General features: G+C 35.6%; 1 protein-coding gene across 1 annotated transcript in view; it reads left to right on the top strand.

Moving 5' to 3' along the window:
• LOC306864585 (contactin-associated protein-like 2) overlaps nt 1–16030 on the top strand; it is a 388195-nt gene that overhangs the window by 174728 nt on the left and 197437 nt on the right. The window contains exons 4-8 of the mRNA XM_079408681.1: nt 2697–2844; nt 8120–8323; nt 9462–9646; nt 11775–11918; nt 13479–13737. Of these exons, the coding sequence (XP_079264807.1) occupies nt 2697–2844; nt 8120–8323; nt 9462–9646; nt 11775–11918; nt 13479–13737 (940 nt within the window). The remainder of the gene's footprint in view (nt 1–2696; nt 2845–8119; nt 8324–9461; nt 9647–11774; nt 11919–13478; nt 13738–16030) is intronic.

The raw sequence follows: 16030 nt of genomic DNA, 5'->3' as shown, positions 1-16030 counted from the left end.
GGGTTGGAATAGCCTACTCATTGTGCCCAGGAGGTCCACCTATAAAACACTGTCACCTGAAACCTCACGAAACAACTCCGTTTTCTCTCTTCACAATGAAAAATGAAGTGAACGCTCCCCAGTCGGCCACTACAGAGCACAGTAATCAGCACTTCAAACATTAAAGTCAGACCACCGTATGGAGCCTCCAATATTGACATGTTCAGCATGTTCCTGACAAGAAATCCTCGGTTGTACAATAAAGTCCATATAATTGTGGTTTCCTTAGAGGGGAAGTGCAAGTTTTGTAATCCACATCACTCCAGTTTGGTGGCCTTGAGCTCCTTATCGCCAATCCCACATGGTCTGTCTGCCGACTGAATGTCCTCACGACTCAATGGCCGACTGCATCAATTTCTTGCTCTGCGTGACACAAGAAGCTGCGTAGGGTCAGCGTGAACCACAGCGCCGTGCAACTTGATTCCACCTACATGTCGCTTCAAGTTTTTTTTGACTGGTGATTATAACTTCTGACACAGGACAGTAGAGAGTTTCATGAAATCACTCAAAACCACACTAGACCAGATATGACACAAACCTGTTGTTTGACTGTTTCGCTGACTGTGACTATGGAGAAGAAGCGACACTAACAATTATTATTATTGTAATAATAAGCAATTATTGGAAATGTTTATGGTTGTAGATATTGAAGTGCTTGCAAAATAGATTTATTTGTGCAAGGGGTAATTTTTTTTTAGTTTTATCTGGAAACCTGTTTCTGCCACTGAAAAATAAAAAAAGGTAATTGTGACTTTGTATCTCAAAGTTATCTTTGTATCTCTTTTTTCTCAGAATTGCATAATATTGATATAATTGATATAAGCTTGCAGTTGCGAGAAAAAGTCAGAATTGGGAGATGAAAATTCACAATTATAAGAAAAATGTCAGAATTGCGAGGTTTAAACTTTTAATTTTGAGAAAAAAATCTAAATTCTGAGCAATAAGGATACTTAAAATTCTGACTTTTTTCAGAATTGTGAGATATAAACTTACAATTGAGTTCTAAAGTCAGAACTGTGAGATGTGTATATAAATATATATATACAGTGGTGTGAAAAAGTGTTGGCCCCCTTCCTGATTTTTTATTTCATTGCATGTTCCAAGCCCACATATCCCCCCCCCCCCCCCCCACCCGTGGTTTATCACACCTGAGTTCAGTTTCTCTAGCCACACCCAGGCCTGATTACTGCCACACCTGTTCGCAATCAAGAAATAACTTAAATAGGACCTGCCTGACAAAGTGAAGTAGACCAAAAGATCCTCAAAAGCTACACATCATGTTGAGACCCAAAGAAATTCAGGAACAAATGAGAAGGAAAGTAATTGAGATCTATCAGTCTGGAAAAGGTTATAAAGCCATTTCTAAAGCTTCGGGACTCCAGCGAACCACAGAGAGAGCCATTATCCACAAATGGCGAAAACATGGAACAGTGGTGAACCTTCCCTGGAGTGGCCGGCTGACCAAAATTACCCCAAGAGCGCAGGGATGACTCATCCAAGAGGTCACAAAAGACCCCACAACAACATCTAAAGAACTGCAGGCCTCACTTGCCTCAGTTAAGGTCAGAGTTCATGACTCCACCATAAGAAAGAGATTGGGCAAAAATGGCCTGCATGGCAGAGTTCCAAGACAAAAACCGCTGCTGAGCAAAAAGAACACAAAGGCTCGTCTCAGTTTTGCCAGAAAACATCTTGATGATCCCTAAGACTTTTGGGAAAATACTCTGTGGACTGACGAGACAAAAGTTGAACTTTTTGGAAGCTGTGTGTCCCATTACATCTGGCATAAAAGTAACACAGCATTTCAGAAAAAGAACATCATACCAACAGTAAAATATGGTGGTGGTAGTGTGATGGTCTGGGGCTGTTTTGCTGCTTCAGGACCTGGAAGACTTGTTGTAATAAATGGAACCATGAATTCAGCTGTCTACCAAAAAATTCCGAAGGACAATGTCCGGCCATCTGTTCGTCACCTCAAGCTGAAGCAAACTTGGGTTCTGCAGCAGGACAATGGTCCAAAACACACCTGCAAATCCACCTCTGAATGGCTGAAGAAAAACAAAATGAAACCTTTGGAGTGGCCTAGTCAAAGTCCTGACCAGAATCCTATTGAGATGCTGTGGCATGACCTTAAAAAGGCGGTTCATGCTCAAACCCTCCAATGTGGCTGAATTACAACAATTCTGCCAAGATGAGTGGGCCAAAATTCCTCCACAGCGCTGTAACAGACTCATTGCAAGTTATCGCAAACGCTTGATTGCAGTTGTTGCTGCTAAGGGTGGGCCAACCAGTTATTAGGTTTAGGGGGCAAGCACTTTTTCACACAGGGCCATGTGGGTTTGGATTTTTATTTCCCTTCATAATAAAAAACTTAATTCAAAAACTGCATGTTGTGCTTACTTGTGTTATCTTTGATTAATATTTAAATTTGTTTGATGATCTGAAACATTAAAGTTTGACAAACATGCAAAAAAATAAAAAATCAGGAAGGGGGCCAACACTTTTTCACAAAAAAAAAAGTGTATTTTTTTATATCTCAGAATTGCGACAAAAACTTTGCTATTACCTGGTTTTATTTTTTATTCAGTGGCATAAACAGGCTTTCATAGTTTTAAGTTGAAACAAGTTAAGTAACATACTTCACATCTTTCTTGCAGGCATTTGCAGGTAACTCCAATACAGAGAGTGTGGTTCGGCATGACCTGCAAAACCCAACTGTGGCCCGTTACTTGCGCATTATTCCTTTAGACTGGAGTGAAGAGGGACGGATCGGCCTCAGGTTCGAGATCTATGGGTGCCCGTATTGTAAGTTGACTCTGTTCTGTCACATTTCACATCAGTATCATCCAATAGAGTAAATATCAGCAAGATGACATTAAATGGAAGTTATTTACATGATGCTGAAGGCTGATGGTATTTTCATCCTAATAACTGTGCACTATTATTATTTTTTCATTATGTAGCCTGATATTTATTGTAGCTTTAACATTTGCTAAGCTCAGTATAAAACTGACAGTTTTATCTATTCAGAGTTTCTTTTCATGGTGAGAACTTGGTTCTAAGCTTTTTTTTTTTTGCATCACTAGAGTGATTAATATGCAGTGCAAGACAGCAATATGTATTCAGGAAGATCCCGGTACAATTAAGGGAAATTGGCTGACACAACTTGTTTTGAAAGTCAAGGTCGGCTATCCATCCCATACAAATCCACAAAAGTTTTCATGATTTGCACAGATGTCTGCTAGTATGACACCCTGCTGTTTACTGAAACTGAGGAGAGAACTGATACTGTGCAATGTAAAATCAAACAGAATATTTTTCAGTGTGATGTTTTGGGGTACATATAAAATTGAGACAAACAAAAATGTTTAGGTCTTCACAATGTTTATATTTATATTTAACCTTTGAATGTGTAAATTTCACATGAGTTGTTATTAAACCAATCAGGAAATTTGTTACTGTTAAAAAATGAAATCCGATAATTGAACTTTTGAAACTTTATAAATGTAATATAGATATGCCTTAGTTTATTTTTTCAGTATTAATTGAATTAAATTATATTATTTCATATGTTTTTAAATTATTTAATAGGGTTAATTTAAAATAGAATAATAATATTAATAACAAGTATATAATAATTAATATACTAATTTAATGTATAATTAATATAATAATTTTATAATTATGCCCCTTTGCTATGTTATTTGATCAATTAAATACAAAGTAGCTATTTCTTATATTATTATAATTATATTAATATTATATTGTTTTAATTTTGTAGATATGGTCATGTAAATTTAATGTAATATTTAGAATTTATTATAATTTGTTAATAACTTAAATTATAATATATTTATTTCCCTTAGCAATATAATTTTTTGACATAACAGAATACAAGTTTGTTTGTTTTTTCACTTGGCAAGTGTTATTCAAATTGAATTAAATTGAATTGAAATTGTTAATTTTGGAAACTGGTTACGTGGTATTGTAGAGTTGCAACTTCACAAAACTAACAAGGTGCATGAAAAAAAGTACTTACTGAACACCAAATTTACATATACGAGATAATCTTTCTTAGCACTGATGTTGTGGTTAAAGGATAAGCGATTTTATTTAATCGTTTTACAGAGACAGCTTTGCTGGATTTTCATTTGTCTGAAAGGTATCAGTCATTGCAAATGATGGATTTAAACAGAAATGCTTTCCAGATGAGTGGATGTATTTTGGAGCAGCTGTCTCCAGTGAGGTCAAAACATCCTGAAATCTGAATGTGGCTCACAGAGTGAGCGCCACCTGTAGGTCATGTATGTAAATGAATTGCATTGTTATTATTCCACTTGCTTCAGTTCATTGGTATTCTTTTTTCATTTTTATTTCAATCTAGCCTTTTATTATATTATAATTTCACTAGCAAGGTGAAAAAATTACATCTATGAACCACCAACATGCTCTGTTTTTAAAATGGAATGTAGCCTTGACAGATTCACCACTTTCATTATATTAAGTGTTGCCAAATTGATCTTGATAAAAAAATTCAATTAACGCCCCATAAATTGGATTGAGAAGAATTACAGTTCTCTCATTACAGTGATGTAATCATCTGTCATTTAATCCCAGACCAGAAGAACCATCTTTGCTAATGATTTTTTTTTAACCATGATTCTCAAATTTCTTACTACTTTATAAAATCCTTGAGATGGAAAAAACTGCAGCATTTCTGTTTTTAATACTCTCTTTGAAATAATGATAGTGTAAATAAATCTGACGCCTGGCTCTTCTGAATGTTTGTGTTTATGACAAGTATGAATGAAGTCTGGTAGCTTTAGATACGTTTCATTCCTCAAGCTGTTTTCCTACTCGTGAGCGGCAGAGGGGGGTTTGGCTGCACTGATTTTCCTGTCAGAAAGTGTTTCATCCACATTTGCTCCTTGCTGGTGAAACCACTCATATTCCTTTATCATCTTGTGCAGGTGATCACAGATGCCGAGAAAGACATTCCGCCATCTTCAAACGCTTGTTTATGAGGGCATCGGGTGAAATAAATAAAAACAGTACTCTCCCCCTGCTGGAAAATCCAGATTAAATTGGTTAGTTGTGTTTTGGAACATGGTAACTTGTCTTTTCCTGTTCTAAACCGATCATTAGCTGGATCAAGCTGACCTGCTGGACCTGCAACAAGGGCTATCTAGAAACTGTTGTAATCGCTTGTTAAGGAATTAATGTTTTGATCAGGAGGGCATGAATAATTGTTTTAATTTGCATTGGATAATTTGTATATAGTAAAGCAACTAATAACCAGCTTGCACCAGTTAATTACCACCTTAAACCACCTTACACCAGCTGATGATCATCTTAAACCAGCTAATGACCAGCTTAAACAAGCTAATGACCGTTCTAAACCAACTAATGACAATCTTAAACCAGTTAATGGTCATATTAAACCAGCTGATTTGAAAATAACAGTTACTGTAGACCCGAATCATGCTCCGTGCATTATTTTTTGTATATTTTTTCGAAACCGCCCACCACAAAATCATTTTGTTAAATCATTATATTCAATTAACAAAATCATTCACATTGTTTTGTTAGAATTTTTTGTCTTTTGTCATAATTACATTTTTATGCAAATAATTTTTGTTGTATGGTCATATTAGCCAGCTTGCACTAGGTAAAAAACATCTTAAACCAGTTTAATCCAATTTATGACCATCTTAAACCAGCCAATGGCCATATTAAAACAATAACTAGCTTGCATCAGCTAATGACCATTTTAAACCAGCTAATGACCAGCTTAAACAAGCTAATGATCTTCCTAAACCAACTAATGACCATCTTAAACCAGTTATTGGCCATCCTAAACCAGCTTAATCTATGTTATTAAACCAGTTTAATTCAAATACTGACTATCTTAAACCAGCTAATGATTATATTAAACCAACAAATAACCAGCTAATGACCACCTTAAAACATCTTATACTAGGTAATGACCAGCTTGAACCAAGAAATGACCATCTTCAACCAGCTAATGGCCAGCCAGAAGCAGCTAATATCCAGTTTTATTGTTCCTAGGCAGAATTTTCTAATAGGAATATATTAATAAGTACAAAGGCACTTTTTGGGGACCTTTTCTGCCACTCAGTTTCTCTTCAGACTCGGAAATGCACTGAGTGTTGTGTGAAAATAAATAAGATGTGCAGTAAAGGAATAGCGATAGCCCTTTTCAGGAAGCATAGAGGGAAGAATGGGAGTTAGATAAGCAAGACCTGCAGTGGAGATGAAGCACAGTATGAGAATGAATGCAGTGCTCTGACCTTGTTGATCGGGCGAGAACGGATGAATGCATTCGTGATGGAGGTGAAGGGGATTGGCAATGGAGAGAGAGAGAGACAAGAGGAGTGGAAGAGCAACTGGCCAGACACAGCACACATACTCATGCATTAGTGTAGTAATCAGTCCCCAGCAGGGTGCATGGAGAGAATTGAATTAATTCCACATGCAGACTGTACTCTACAGAGGCATACACACAAGCATAGTAGACGCTACATACTACAGGCATCCCCTGGTGATTGTGTACATGACAGATTATACTGAACGCATATTCTCACCTGCTTTGTCCATGTAGAACAATTACAGTTGTTGCGTCATTTTGCAATTTACACTGCTAATGGAAGCTGATAAATGCAAATTGATTTTACATGCCTCAGGAATGCATGCAGTGCATGAACGATCCATTCAAATAATGGGAATATCTTACTCGTTGGCTGACTTGAAAATAACACTTACTGTAAACCCTAAACATACTCCACATGTGTTATTTTTGTATATTTCTGGGATCCACCCACCATTATGTTCAATTACCGTAACATAATCATCACATTATGTTTTGGTTAGAATTCTTTTCCATAATGACATTTGTATGCAAAAAAATTTTGTCACAGTGTAAAACAATGTAAAAGCACTGTTGCTTTTGAACAATTTAATGTCCTTGTTGAATAAAAGTATTAGTTTCTTTAAAAGAAAAAAAAATCTTACTGACCCCAAATATACAGTATGTAAATTATTCAAGGATAAGCTTGCTAAATATATTAAGTGTAATGCTAATTAAACATAAATAAAGATAAATGCCGTTCAAAAGTGTGGGATCGATACGATTTTTTAAAAAGCATTCAGATTCTGAAACATTTCTGTAGTTCAGAATTGTAATAAAATAACTGCTATCTATGTAATTTATACTTGTGATGACAAAGCTGAATTTTCAGCAGCCATATATATTATAATTATTAGATATTTTTATAACTTTGTGTATATAACTGTAGATTATATATATATATATATATCTAGTATTTACCCTTTTATGACCCTTTTAGTCCAAAGTTATTGCAGTCACAAGCCTACCGCATCCGCCTACCGTTATTGCAGTCACAAGCCTAAATCAGCATCATCATTTACATTTTAATTAAGCTCAAATAAAACCTAATCAATCTCTCAATAAAGCAAGCGAAAACAAAACACGCCACTTCAATCTTTGTTGGTGGAAGGAAACACGATGACGTCTGTATTTTTCTGTTCTCAGGTTGCCATAGCTCTCTTTATAATTACCTTCTCATGCTGATCACAGATTTTACACGACTTCTGAATGATATAAAGACAGTTTGCAAAGCAATCAAGTGCCATCAGGCACTGTGAGCTTGTGTAATATATCCAAAGGTTATGCGGTGTCAGTGCAGGAGATGAAACCAAGAGAGCGAGCGAGAGATGCCGCAAAAAGGAATTTACATTCATAACTTCCGGTATGCATCATTCCGAGCCTTGAAAGGGATCAAAAATCCTCCTCCACTGCGCAATAAGCAGAAAGGCTTTGTCAGCAGGTAATAGCCCACTGCAATTTTCTGCCTCCTCACTGTAGTTTATCACCTGATCCCAGCCGCAGTTTATCTGTGAACTTCACCGTGCTTTCGTCCAAGCAATCTATAGAACAGTCACTCAACCAATCCTTTAGCCAAAAATGGGCATGACACCTAGTCACCTCAGAGGTGCTAATCTCTTTTCCTCCTCCTGTCTTTCTTCCTCCCGTCAACAGGGGCAGATGTGATTAATTTTGATGGGCAGGGGGTGATCTCCTACCGCTTCAAAATGAAGAAGATGAAGATTTTGAAGGACGTGATAGCCCTGAAGTTTAAAACATCAGAGAGCGATGGGGTGATTCTGCACGGAGAGGGGCAACAGGGTGACTACATTACCTTGGAATTGAGGAGAGGCCGGCTACTGCTGCAGATAAACCTCGGTAAATCTGATACAGAGGCCTATAATAGATATCTGTTGTGTTTATGATGGTGCACTTGTGTGTACCTTGGGGTGAATTTTGTCATTAATGTGCTGCTGTAAGTATTTCTTCATGTTATTTATTGACTTTATACTTGCTGTCTTCTGATATTTAATTGATTGTTTAATCCTCATTGATTCTTTGGTAAACAAAAAAAAATGAGTTACAATTAAAAGGATAGTTCACTCAAAAAAAAAGAAAATTCTGTCAGTTTTTACTCACCTTCATGTAATTAAAAAAAAAATGGGATTAGTAAGACTTTTTATTTTTTATATATTTAAATTATTAATTCTGTATTGAAATGATAAAATATGTTTATTCAGCATGGATGCATTTATTTGATCAAAAATCAAAAAGTGAAGACATTTATGTTACTTGCTTGTGTTACAAATTAGTATCATTTCAGCTAAAAGCTGAAACTTTAAAAAAGCTAAAAACTTTGTATTCATCAGAGAATCCTGAAAAAATTATGTATCACAGTTTCCACAAAAAAATATTAAACAGCATAATGGTTTTCAACATTGTTAATATTAAGTTTCTTGAGCAGCAAATCAGCATATTAGAATGCTTTCTGAAGGATCGTGTGACACTGAAGACAGATTTCAAAATATATGAAAATATAAAAGTTATTTTAAATTGCAATATTTCATTTGTTCTGAATTTTTGATCATCAAAAATGATTCAAAAACATTTAAAAAAACCTTGCTGACTCCAAACTGTAGAACAAAAGATTATTTGAAGAATATTTCAATAGTTTTTGTCCATATAAATCAATGGGGTCCAAAACCACACAGGTTTTCATTGAATTTTCCAAAGAATAAGAAGTTTGGAACAACACAAGGGTGAGTTTTCATCTGTGTGAACTATCCCTTTAATATCTCATGGACCCGCATTGCAGAAAAACCTAGCCGGAGGGAAAAGAAATACTCATAGACTGTAAAACACAAACCCATTATATTGTATATCATAAGGATATAAACATCTCATATAGCTTGCGAAGACAGGTTCAGAACTTCCTCCCATCAATTATTTTGCAGTGAAGGTGAAGATATTGTGTGTTTGATATTAACGATGGTCTCCCATGTCTAATAAACTGTAGGAAGTAATCAGTACGGCTCCATCCTGGGCCATACATCTGTGACTAGCGGCAGTCTGCTGGACGATCATCATTGGCATTCTGTAGTAATTGAGCGCTACAGGAGAAATGTCAATTTCACCCTTGATCAGCATACTCAGCACTTCCGCACCAACGGGGAGTTTGACCACCTTGACCTGGACTATGAGGTACGACTGAGAAAGTGAATGATTTATTGCTCTGAACTTCATTTAACAAGCAGGTGCATTATGGGATGCTGAAGCTCAAAATGTTACTCTCCATAACAGGTAATTAAAAAAAAAAAAAGTATTCAAGGTAACACTTAAGTATAGGGACCAGTTCTCACTATTAACTAGTTTCTTGTTAGCATGCCTGTTATTAACATATCGGCTGTTTATTAGTACTTATAAAGTATTCTGCATGAACATATTCTACATCCCTAATCCTACACAATACCTAAACTTAACAACTACCTTACTAACTATTAATAAGCAGCAATTTAGGAGGTTGTTGAAGCAAAAGTCACAGTTTACCAAACCTGACGTTTTTTCTTTCTTTCAGGGAACACAATAAAAAAACGTCATGTTTAATAAAAAAATTATATTATGTTATAGAAATGTGTGGCTTTAGAAGACTTGGAATATAAAGCATGGACTCCTTAATTGTGTGTGTTTTTGGTAAATTTAGAACTAGGCATCTCCAGTCCCCATTTACTTCCATTTTATGGACAAGAAAGTAAGTTATAGGTTTGGAATGACAGAGTGAGTAAATGATGACAGAGTTTTAATTTATCTCATTAGAATATCTCTCTAAGCTTGTTAAAAAGCCTGGTTTTGGACACCAGCTCCCAACAATACAATATGCTTGTGTAGGCCAAGATTGACATCAGCTGGATTTGATCTCATTTTTACACACGCTGTTAACAGACTGAAAAATAGAAGCTCTGTAATTATCTCTGAAATCTCAAGGATTTCTGTAGGATTCTAGTCACACTGCAGTCGTCACCCAATCCAAAGTTCTCAAGCTCAGGCTTGATAAAAAGCTGTGACGTCACACCAAGATATTTTGTCTCAGGAAGGTTCACATTGTGATAAACTTTGTTTGCAATGGGATTTTTATCCCTTGTCATTCTTTTCAGCATGGAACATTTCAAATCCACTTCTCTGCACAGGATTAATCCTCACTAATAGCATGTAGCAGGATATTAATGTTATCAAACAGAAATTATGCGTATTAACAAGTGCTGTAGAGGAATGTATAGGAAATTGATTTTCAGCGACGTAAAGAATATGGTCTGAGAGCAAATGCTTATCTATTCAATTGAGCACAGACACTCCTGGCACTGTTGGATGCTACAGAGCTGGTTACAGCTCAGTTGGTCTAAGACAAATTGACCCCAATTAAAGTGAAAGTGTCTGATTAATTGAGCCGAGAACGGATCCAAACCGGTGAGTCGTTTTCTGCTGGAGCACAGAGCACAGTTGCATTTACAAACAATTGCATTTATCGACTATTTTGTTGAAGCACTAGTGCTTCTTTCTGGGCTCTGTTTGAAATTGTTTGAATAATAGTACTTACTAAGCATCTTTCAATAGCTAGATATTATCTGATTTTACAAAATATGTATAATTTTACTCCATTGTCGCAAGCTGACATTTTTTGATTGTGGCTGAGAAGTAATAATAATGTTGTTAATTATATTTCACAGTCATATTTCAATTAAATTTACAAGTGTACTGTCAGTTGAATTTGAAAATAGGACAATAGAAATGTAGAAAAAAGAAAAAGATATAGAAAAAAGTGGTCAAGTTGAATCATTGGTGAATATGGAACCATTTACATTTCAAAATTAAATACGGACATTTCATAAATTACCAAGCAAAATATTTATTAATGAAAACATTTTAATTTGATATTAAACACACATATTTTATATATATATATATATATATATATATATATATATATATATATACAGTGCCTTGCGAAAGTTTTCATACCCCTTAATTGTTTTCACAATCAACATCATGCCGTGCATGCATCATGCACATATATTTATAGACCTGTGTTAATTTGCTTTGACATAATTCATTTTAACCAAAATGTAGAAAATTTACTATTACATGCAAAAACATGTTTTTAGCATAAAAACAGCTCTTATATGCATTTCTAATGTGATAAAATATTGTGCACAGTTTACTAGATGGAGGCGTATATATTGTTATATACTGTATATACTGTATATATTGTTATGTTAGACTTGGTGGATTGCAATGCTTTGATACTGTTTTTCTGACTTCTGTCTGATCCATGTAGCTGACTTTCGGAGGTATGCCTTATTCTGGGAAGCCAGTCTCAGGAGGTAGAAGAAACTTCAAAGGCTGCATGGAAAGCATCAACTACAATGGAGAGAACATCACTGACCTGGCCAGAAGAAAAAAACTGGACACTTCTAGTTTCGTAAGTCTGTTCCCTTTTCAATCAACTCCACAAATCATATCTGACTAATCAGAGTTTGAGTGCATAACTTTTCCGTTCATGACAGTTCTGTGCATATTTAACACGTTTGGGTGGGTTGTTTTTGCCTGGAGGGTTTTGTGGAGGTGTATGACCACGAAGAACTGTGCAAGGTTGACGCTGCAGAATGTAGAGCAGTTCAGATGTGATATTGATGGAGCTTTCATTTTAAACCTCATATCTATGCTGTATGGATCCGTTTCATTTGTTTCAACATGCTGATGGGAATGTTAATCATCTACACAGATTTGATGACTGGTGTCAGCACTGATAATAATCTAATTTCCACTGCCTGTGATAATGCGAAGAATGCAATAATTGCACATAATATCCGATAAGCATATCAGTGTTCTGTGGTTCATTAATGGAACCACAAACATGAAGAGATATAATGTTTTTTTCTGATGAATATTACAATCTTATCTCTGCAGTACAGTTACACTAGCACATCATGTCGCAGAACATCGGACAAGCATTATGTAAAATGGAAATATGGTTAAATTAGATTCATGTTTTTGTTCCAGAGATTTAGTTTTTGACAAATAAACCAATCAAGCTTGTACTGCACAAAATGAAATCTAAAATGAAAATTCTATCATCACTTCCCTCAGATCGTTCAAAGTCTGCATTACTTTATTTCTTTTGGACAAAAGAAGATACTTAAAAGTCAGTGAATGTCCAAAACAACACTGACTTTCACTGTACAAAAACCACAGAGACATTTTTGAAAATATCTTCTTTTGTGTTCCACAGAAGAAAGAAAGTCATACAGGTTTGGAACCAGATGAGCAAATGAATGTCAGAATTTTCATTTCTTGGCTGAACTATCTCTTTAATAGTGAGAAAATAGCACAATTCTCCTCCTTTCCAAATTTGACATGTGTCCACCATAGACAGGTTCTGAATTATTATTCATGACTGAAGGATTATGTTCAAGGTTGATAAAACACATCACATGGGAGGAGGTTCTGTTATGAAGCGCTGAGGAAGGCTGAGTGCACTTTTCTATTTCATTGTGATGAGACTGATTAAGTTCTCTATATTTGAAATAAGTCTGAAGTGCATTCGGTGCCTCAAAATTACCATTTAGAAGGACGTAGTGCTAGAGAGCTATGAATAAAAACTCTCGTCATTGCTTCCATGCGGCCCCTTTTCTAGCTTAAGGTTCCGAAGTCGACGGCATGGTTGGAAACATGCTGTAGCGGCACTTCCAGAGATCGTTCTTTAAGCCCATGTTCCACATGAAAGGTCCTTAACCTTTTCAAACGCAGATTTATTTTCTAGTCACTTTATTTCACAGCTTTGTCCATTTATTAAAGATGTTGCATCTGAGAAATACAATATGCAGTACATCAAATTTGATGCTGTACAGAGACATCTGTTTTGCAGAATAGAAACTGGTTTTAGCTGGTCTAAGTTCAGCCGTGAAATTGTTTGTTTCATAAATAATTGTTTAGCCATCTCAGTAGGTCTACATTTTGAACAGCTTTTGAACATTTTCAGCGCAACCTGACGTTCTCCTGCGTGGACACACACACGTTCCCCGTCTTCTTCAACGGCACCAGCTTTCTGCAGCTGCCGGGGAGGAGGGACCACAATATGGTGTCTGTGGGATTCCAGTTCCGGACCTGGAACCCCAGCAGCCTGCTCCTGTTCAGCTCCTTGGCAGATGGAATGTTGGAATTGGCTCTAAATGATGGAAAAGTCACAGCGCACATTAATGTCACTCAGCAGAAAAACATGCGTGTGGACATTGCATCAGGTGAGCTGACATTCTTCCCCCACACAGACTCGATGGCTGTTACATGGAGATCTCATAAGGTTTCATCAGCCTCTTTTTTAAAAAATGTGTTGTTTTTCTAGCATAGCAGCACCTACTTGATAATTTACTTAATGTTCAATGTTATACGTTTAAATACTGTATGATCAATCAGCACCAATTTTAGAAATATGGTAAGGTTTCATCATGTCCCAGAGTTAAACTTTAACGCTCGGGTTTCTCTTTTATAGCTTAAAACCAGTATTTTAATTCTGTACGTTTTTCGAGTTAAACAAGAAAGAGTTGTTTCAGATGAGGATAAAGTTATTGTTTTTTGATTAACGATTATGAAGATAAACACCTCTCTTTTTTCTAGCAATATCATGCACCTGCGAATTTTGCAGAAATGTGTGTAGAGCACAACATTTGGTTTCTGGAAGTAAAAATCTAATTTATTATATATACAGACAGATATAGATTCTGACTTTTTCTTAGAACTGAGATATAAACTCGCAATTGCTCGTTAAACAGTCAGTTTATAAACTAACTGTTTAACGCGCAGTTGCGAGTTATTTTTTCCCCTCAGAATTGGACTTTATAACTTGCAATTTCAAGTTTATATCTCACAATTCCAAGAAAAAAAGTCAGATTACCAAGATATAAATTCGGAAATTGCGATAAAAAACAATTGTGAGAACTGTGAGATGTAAACTCAATTACTTTTTATTTTTTATTCAGTGGCAGTAACAGACTTCCATAGAAATATTTTGTAACACGTTTTAAAAAAAAAAAAAGGAAAAATACCAAAACTGCATACAAATCGGTTGGTCAATGTTGCTGTCTATTAATAAAGTACTGTAAATGTTAGTTGCGTATAAATTTTGTCTCTGCATTTCTCTTGAAGTATATTGGAATGCATGTGGATAACATAGTTCGGATCATATAGTCTTGGAAGAACTGACTGAAAAATAAATATATATTTAAATTTTACCGCTGTTTACACTGCAAACAATTGAGATATTAATAAAGAGGCTAGTCTTCATCTTAATCAAATTGTCCTTTTTTGTTGACATTAGAAGTGTCTTTGTCAGTCTGAAGGAGACCATTAGCCCAAAGACACCTATAGACATTCTGGACACAGTCGCCAAACTCCTGGGCTAATTGGCCATTAGGAGAAAGGGTAGTTATTCTTACATTGTTAACCTCAAGGCTAATTGGGCTCCACCTCTATGGAATCCTTTATCTCTTTTAAGAAAATCAAATTGACTCCAAATTGCACTCCAGCATGGAAGAGTCAGGTAATAACTTGATGGAGTTCCATGCATAGTAAGTCCTCAGTGATGGCTATGAGATTAAAGTTGTGGTCTGACCCAAGCTAATAGGTCTTCAGGATCTGAAATTTCGATCCAGTGTCAGACTTCAGCATGTTATTGGATTTACTGGATCAATTGTAGACTTTATCAATGGACGTATTGATTATGGGGTGTGACTTGTTCTTCTGTACCACAAACTATAGCTCTATATTAAAAAGGTTGACTAAATTTTATTCATTTTTTGTCTGATAGATTATATGACCCCCCCTCCCTCTTGGAATAATTTTATTTATTTTCATCAAATGTCAATGAAACACATGCACATGTTCTACATTTTCTATGAAAGCCTCTGAAATCCTTTAAAACTCCATCTTTGAAACCTAATATATTTGTCGATAGAACATTAGGCAGGTTTATACGTGTGGTTGCATGGCAGGGGTTTTCTTGTTAATCTGACATGGGGTATTAGAATGCAAATAGAGTCTAGTTTTAAGAGCTTTGACTTTTTTTTTCCTCCATCTGCAGAGAATCGTTAGCTGAAGAAGTATTACCTTGACAAATTAATAAATGATTGCCTTAGTCATGCTTCTTGAATACTTTAGTTCTGGGGTATAGATGCTGAATTGAGAGCATTCATGATCAATCTGCCTTCATAAATGGCTGATAAGGTTTATGGGAATGCTGCAATGAATTCCTAATCCTTATAGCTTCAAATTCTACAACACTTGATCATTTTCTATCTACTGCCAGTTGTAAGACAGCCAGTAATTCTGGTTCCTTAATAATACTATTAACAGTTCTTTTAAGGAATAAATATTGAGAAGTGCAGTTCTTTTTGGCAAAATAACAAGATGCTTTCATAACAAATACAATTTCATTAATTCTTGCAAAAGGTATGTTTACACATGTTGTTTTTTAATAACTGCTTGTTTTTAGAGGCAGAATAATCACGATCCAATAATTGCCCTTAGAAGAGACATAAA

The sequence above is a fragment of the Barbus barbus genome, assembly GCF_936440315.1.
Source record: "Barbus barbus genome assembly, chromosome: 46".
NCBI classification, from domain to species: Eukaryota; Metazoa; Chordata; class Actinopteri; order Cypriniformes; family Cyprinidae; genus Barbus; species Barbus barbus.
The sequence above is the reverse complement of the archived record's forward strand: the minus strand, read 5'-3'. Positions and strand labels throughout refer to the sequence as shown.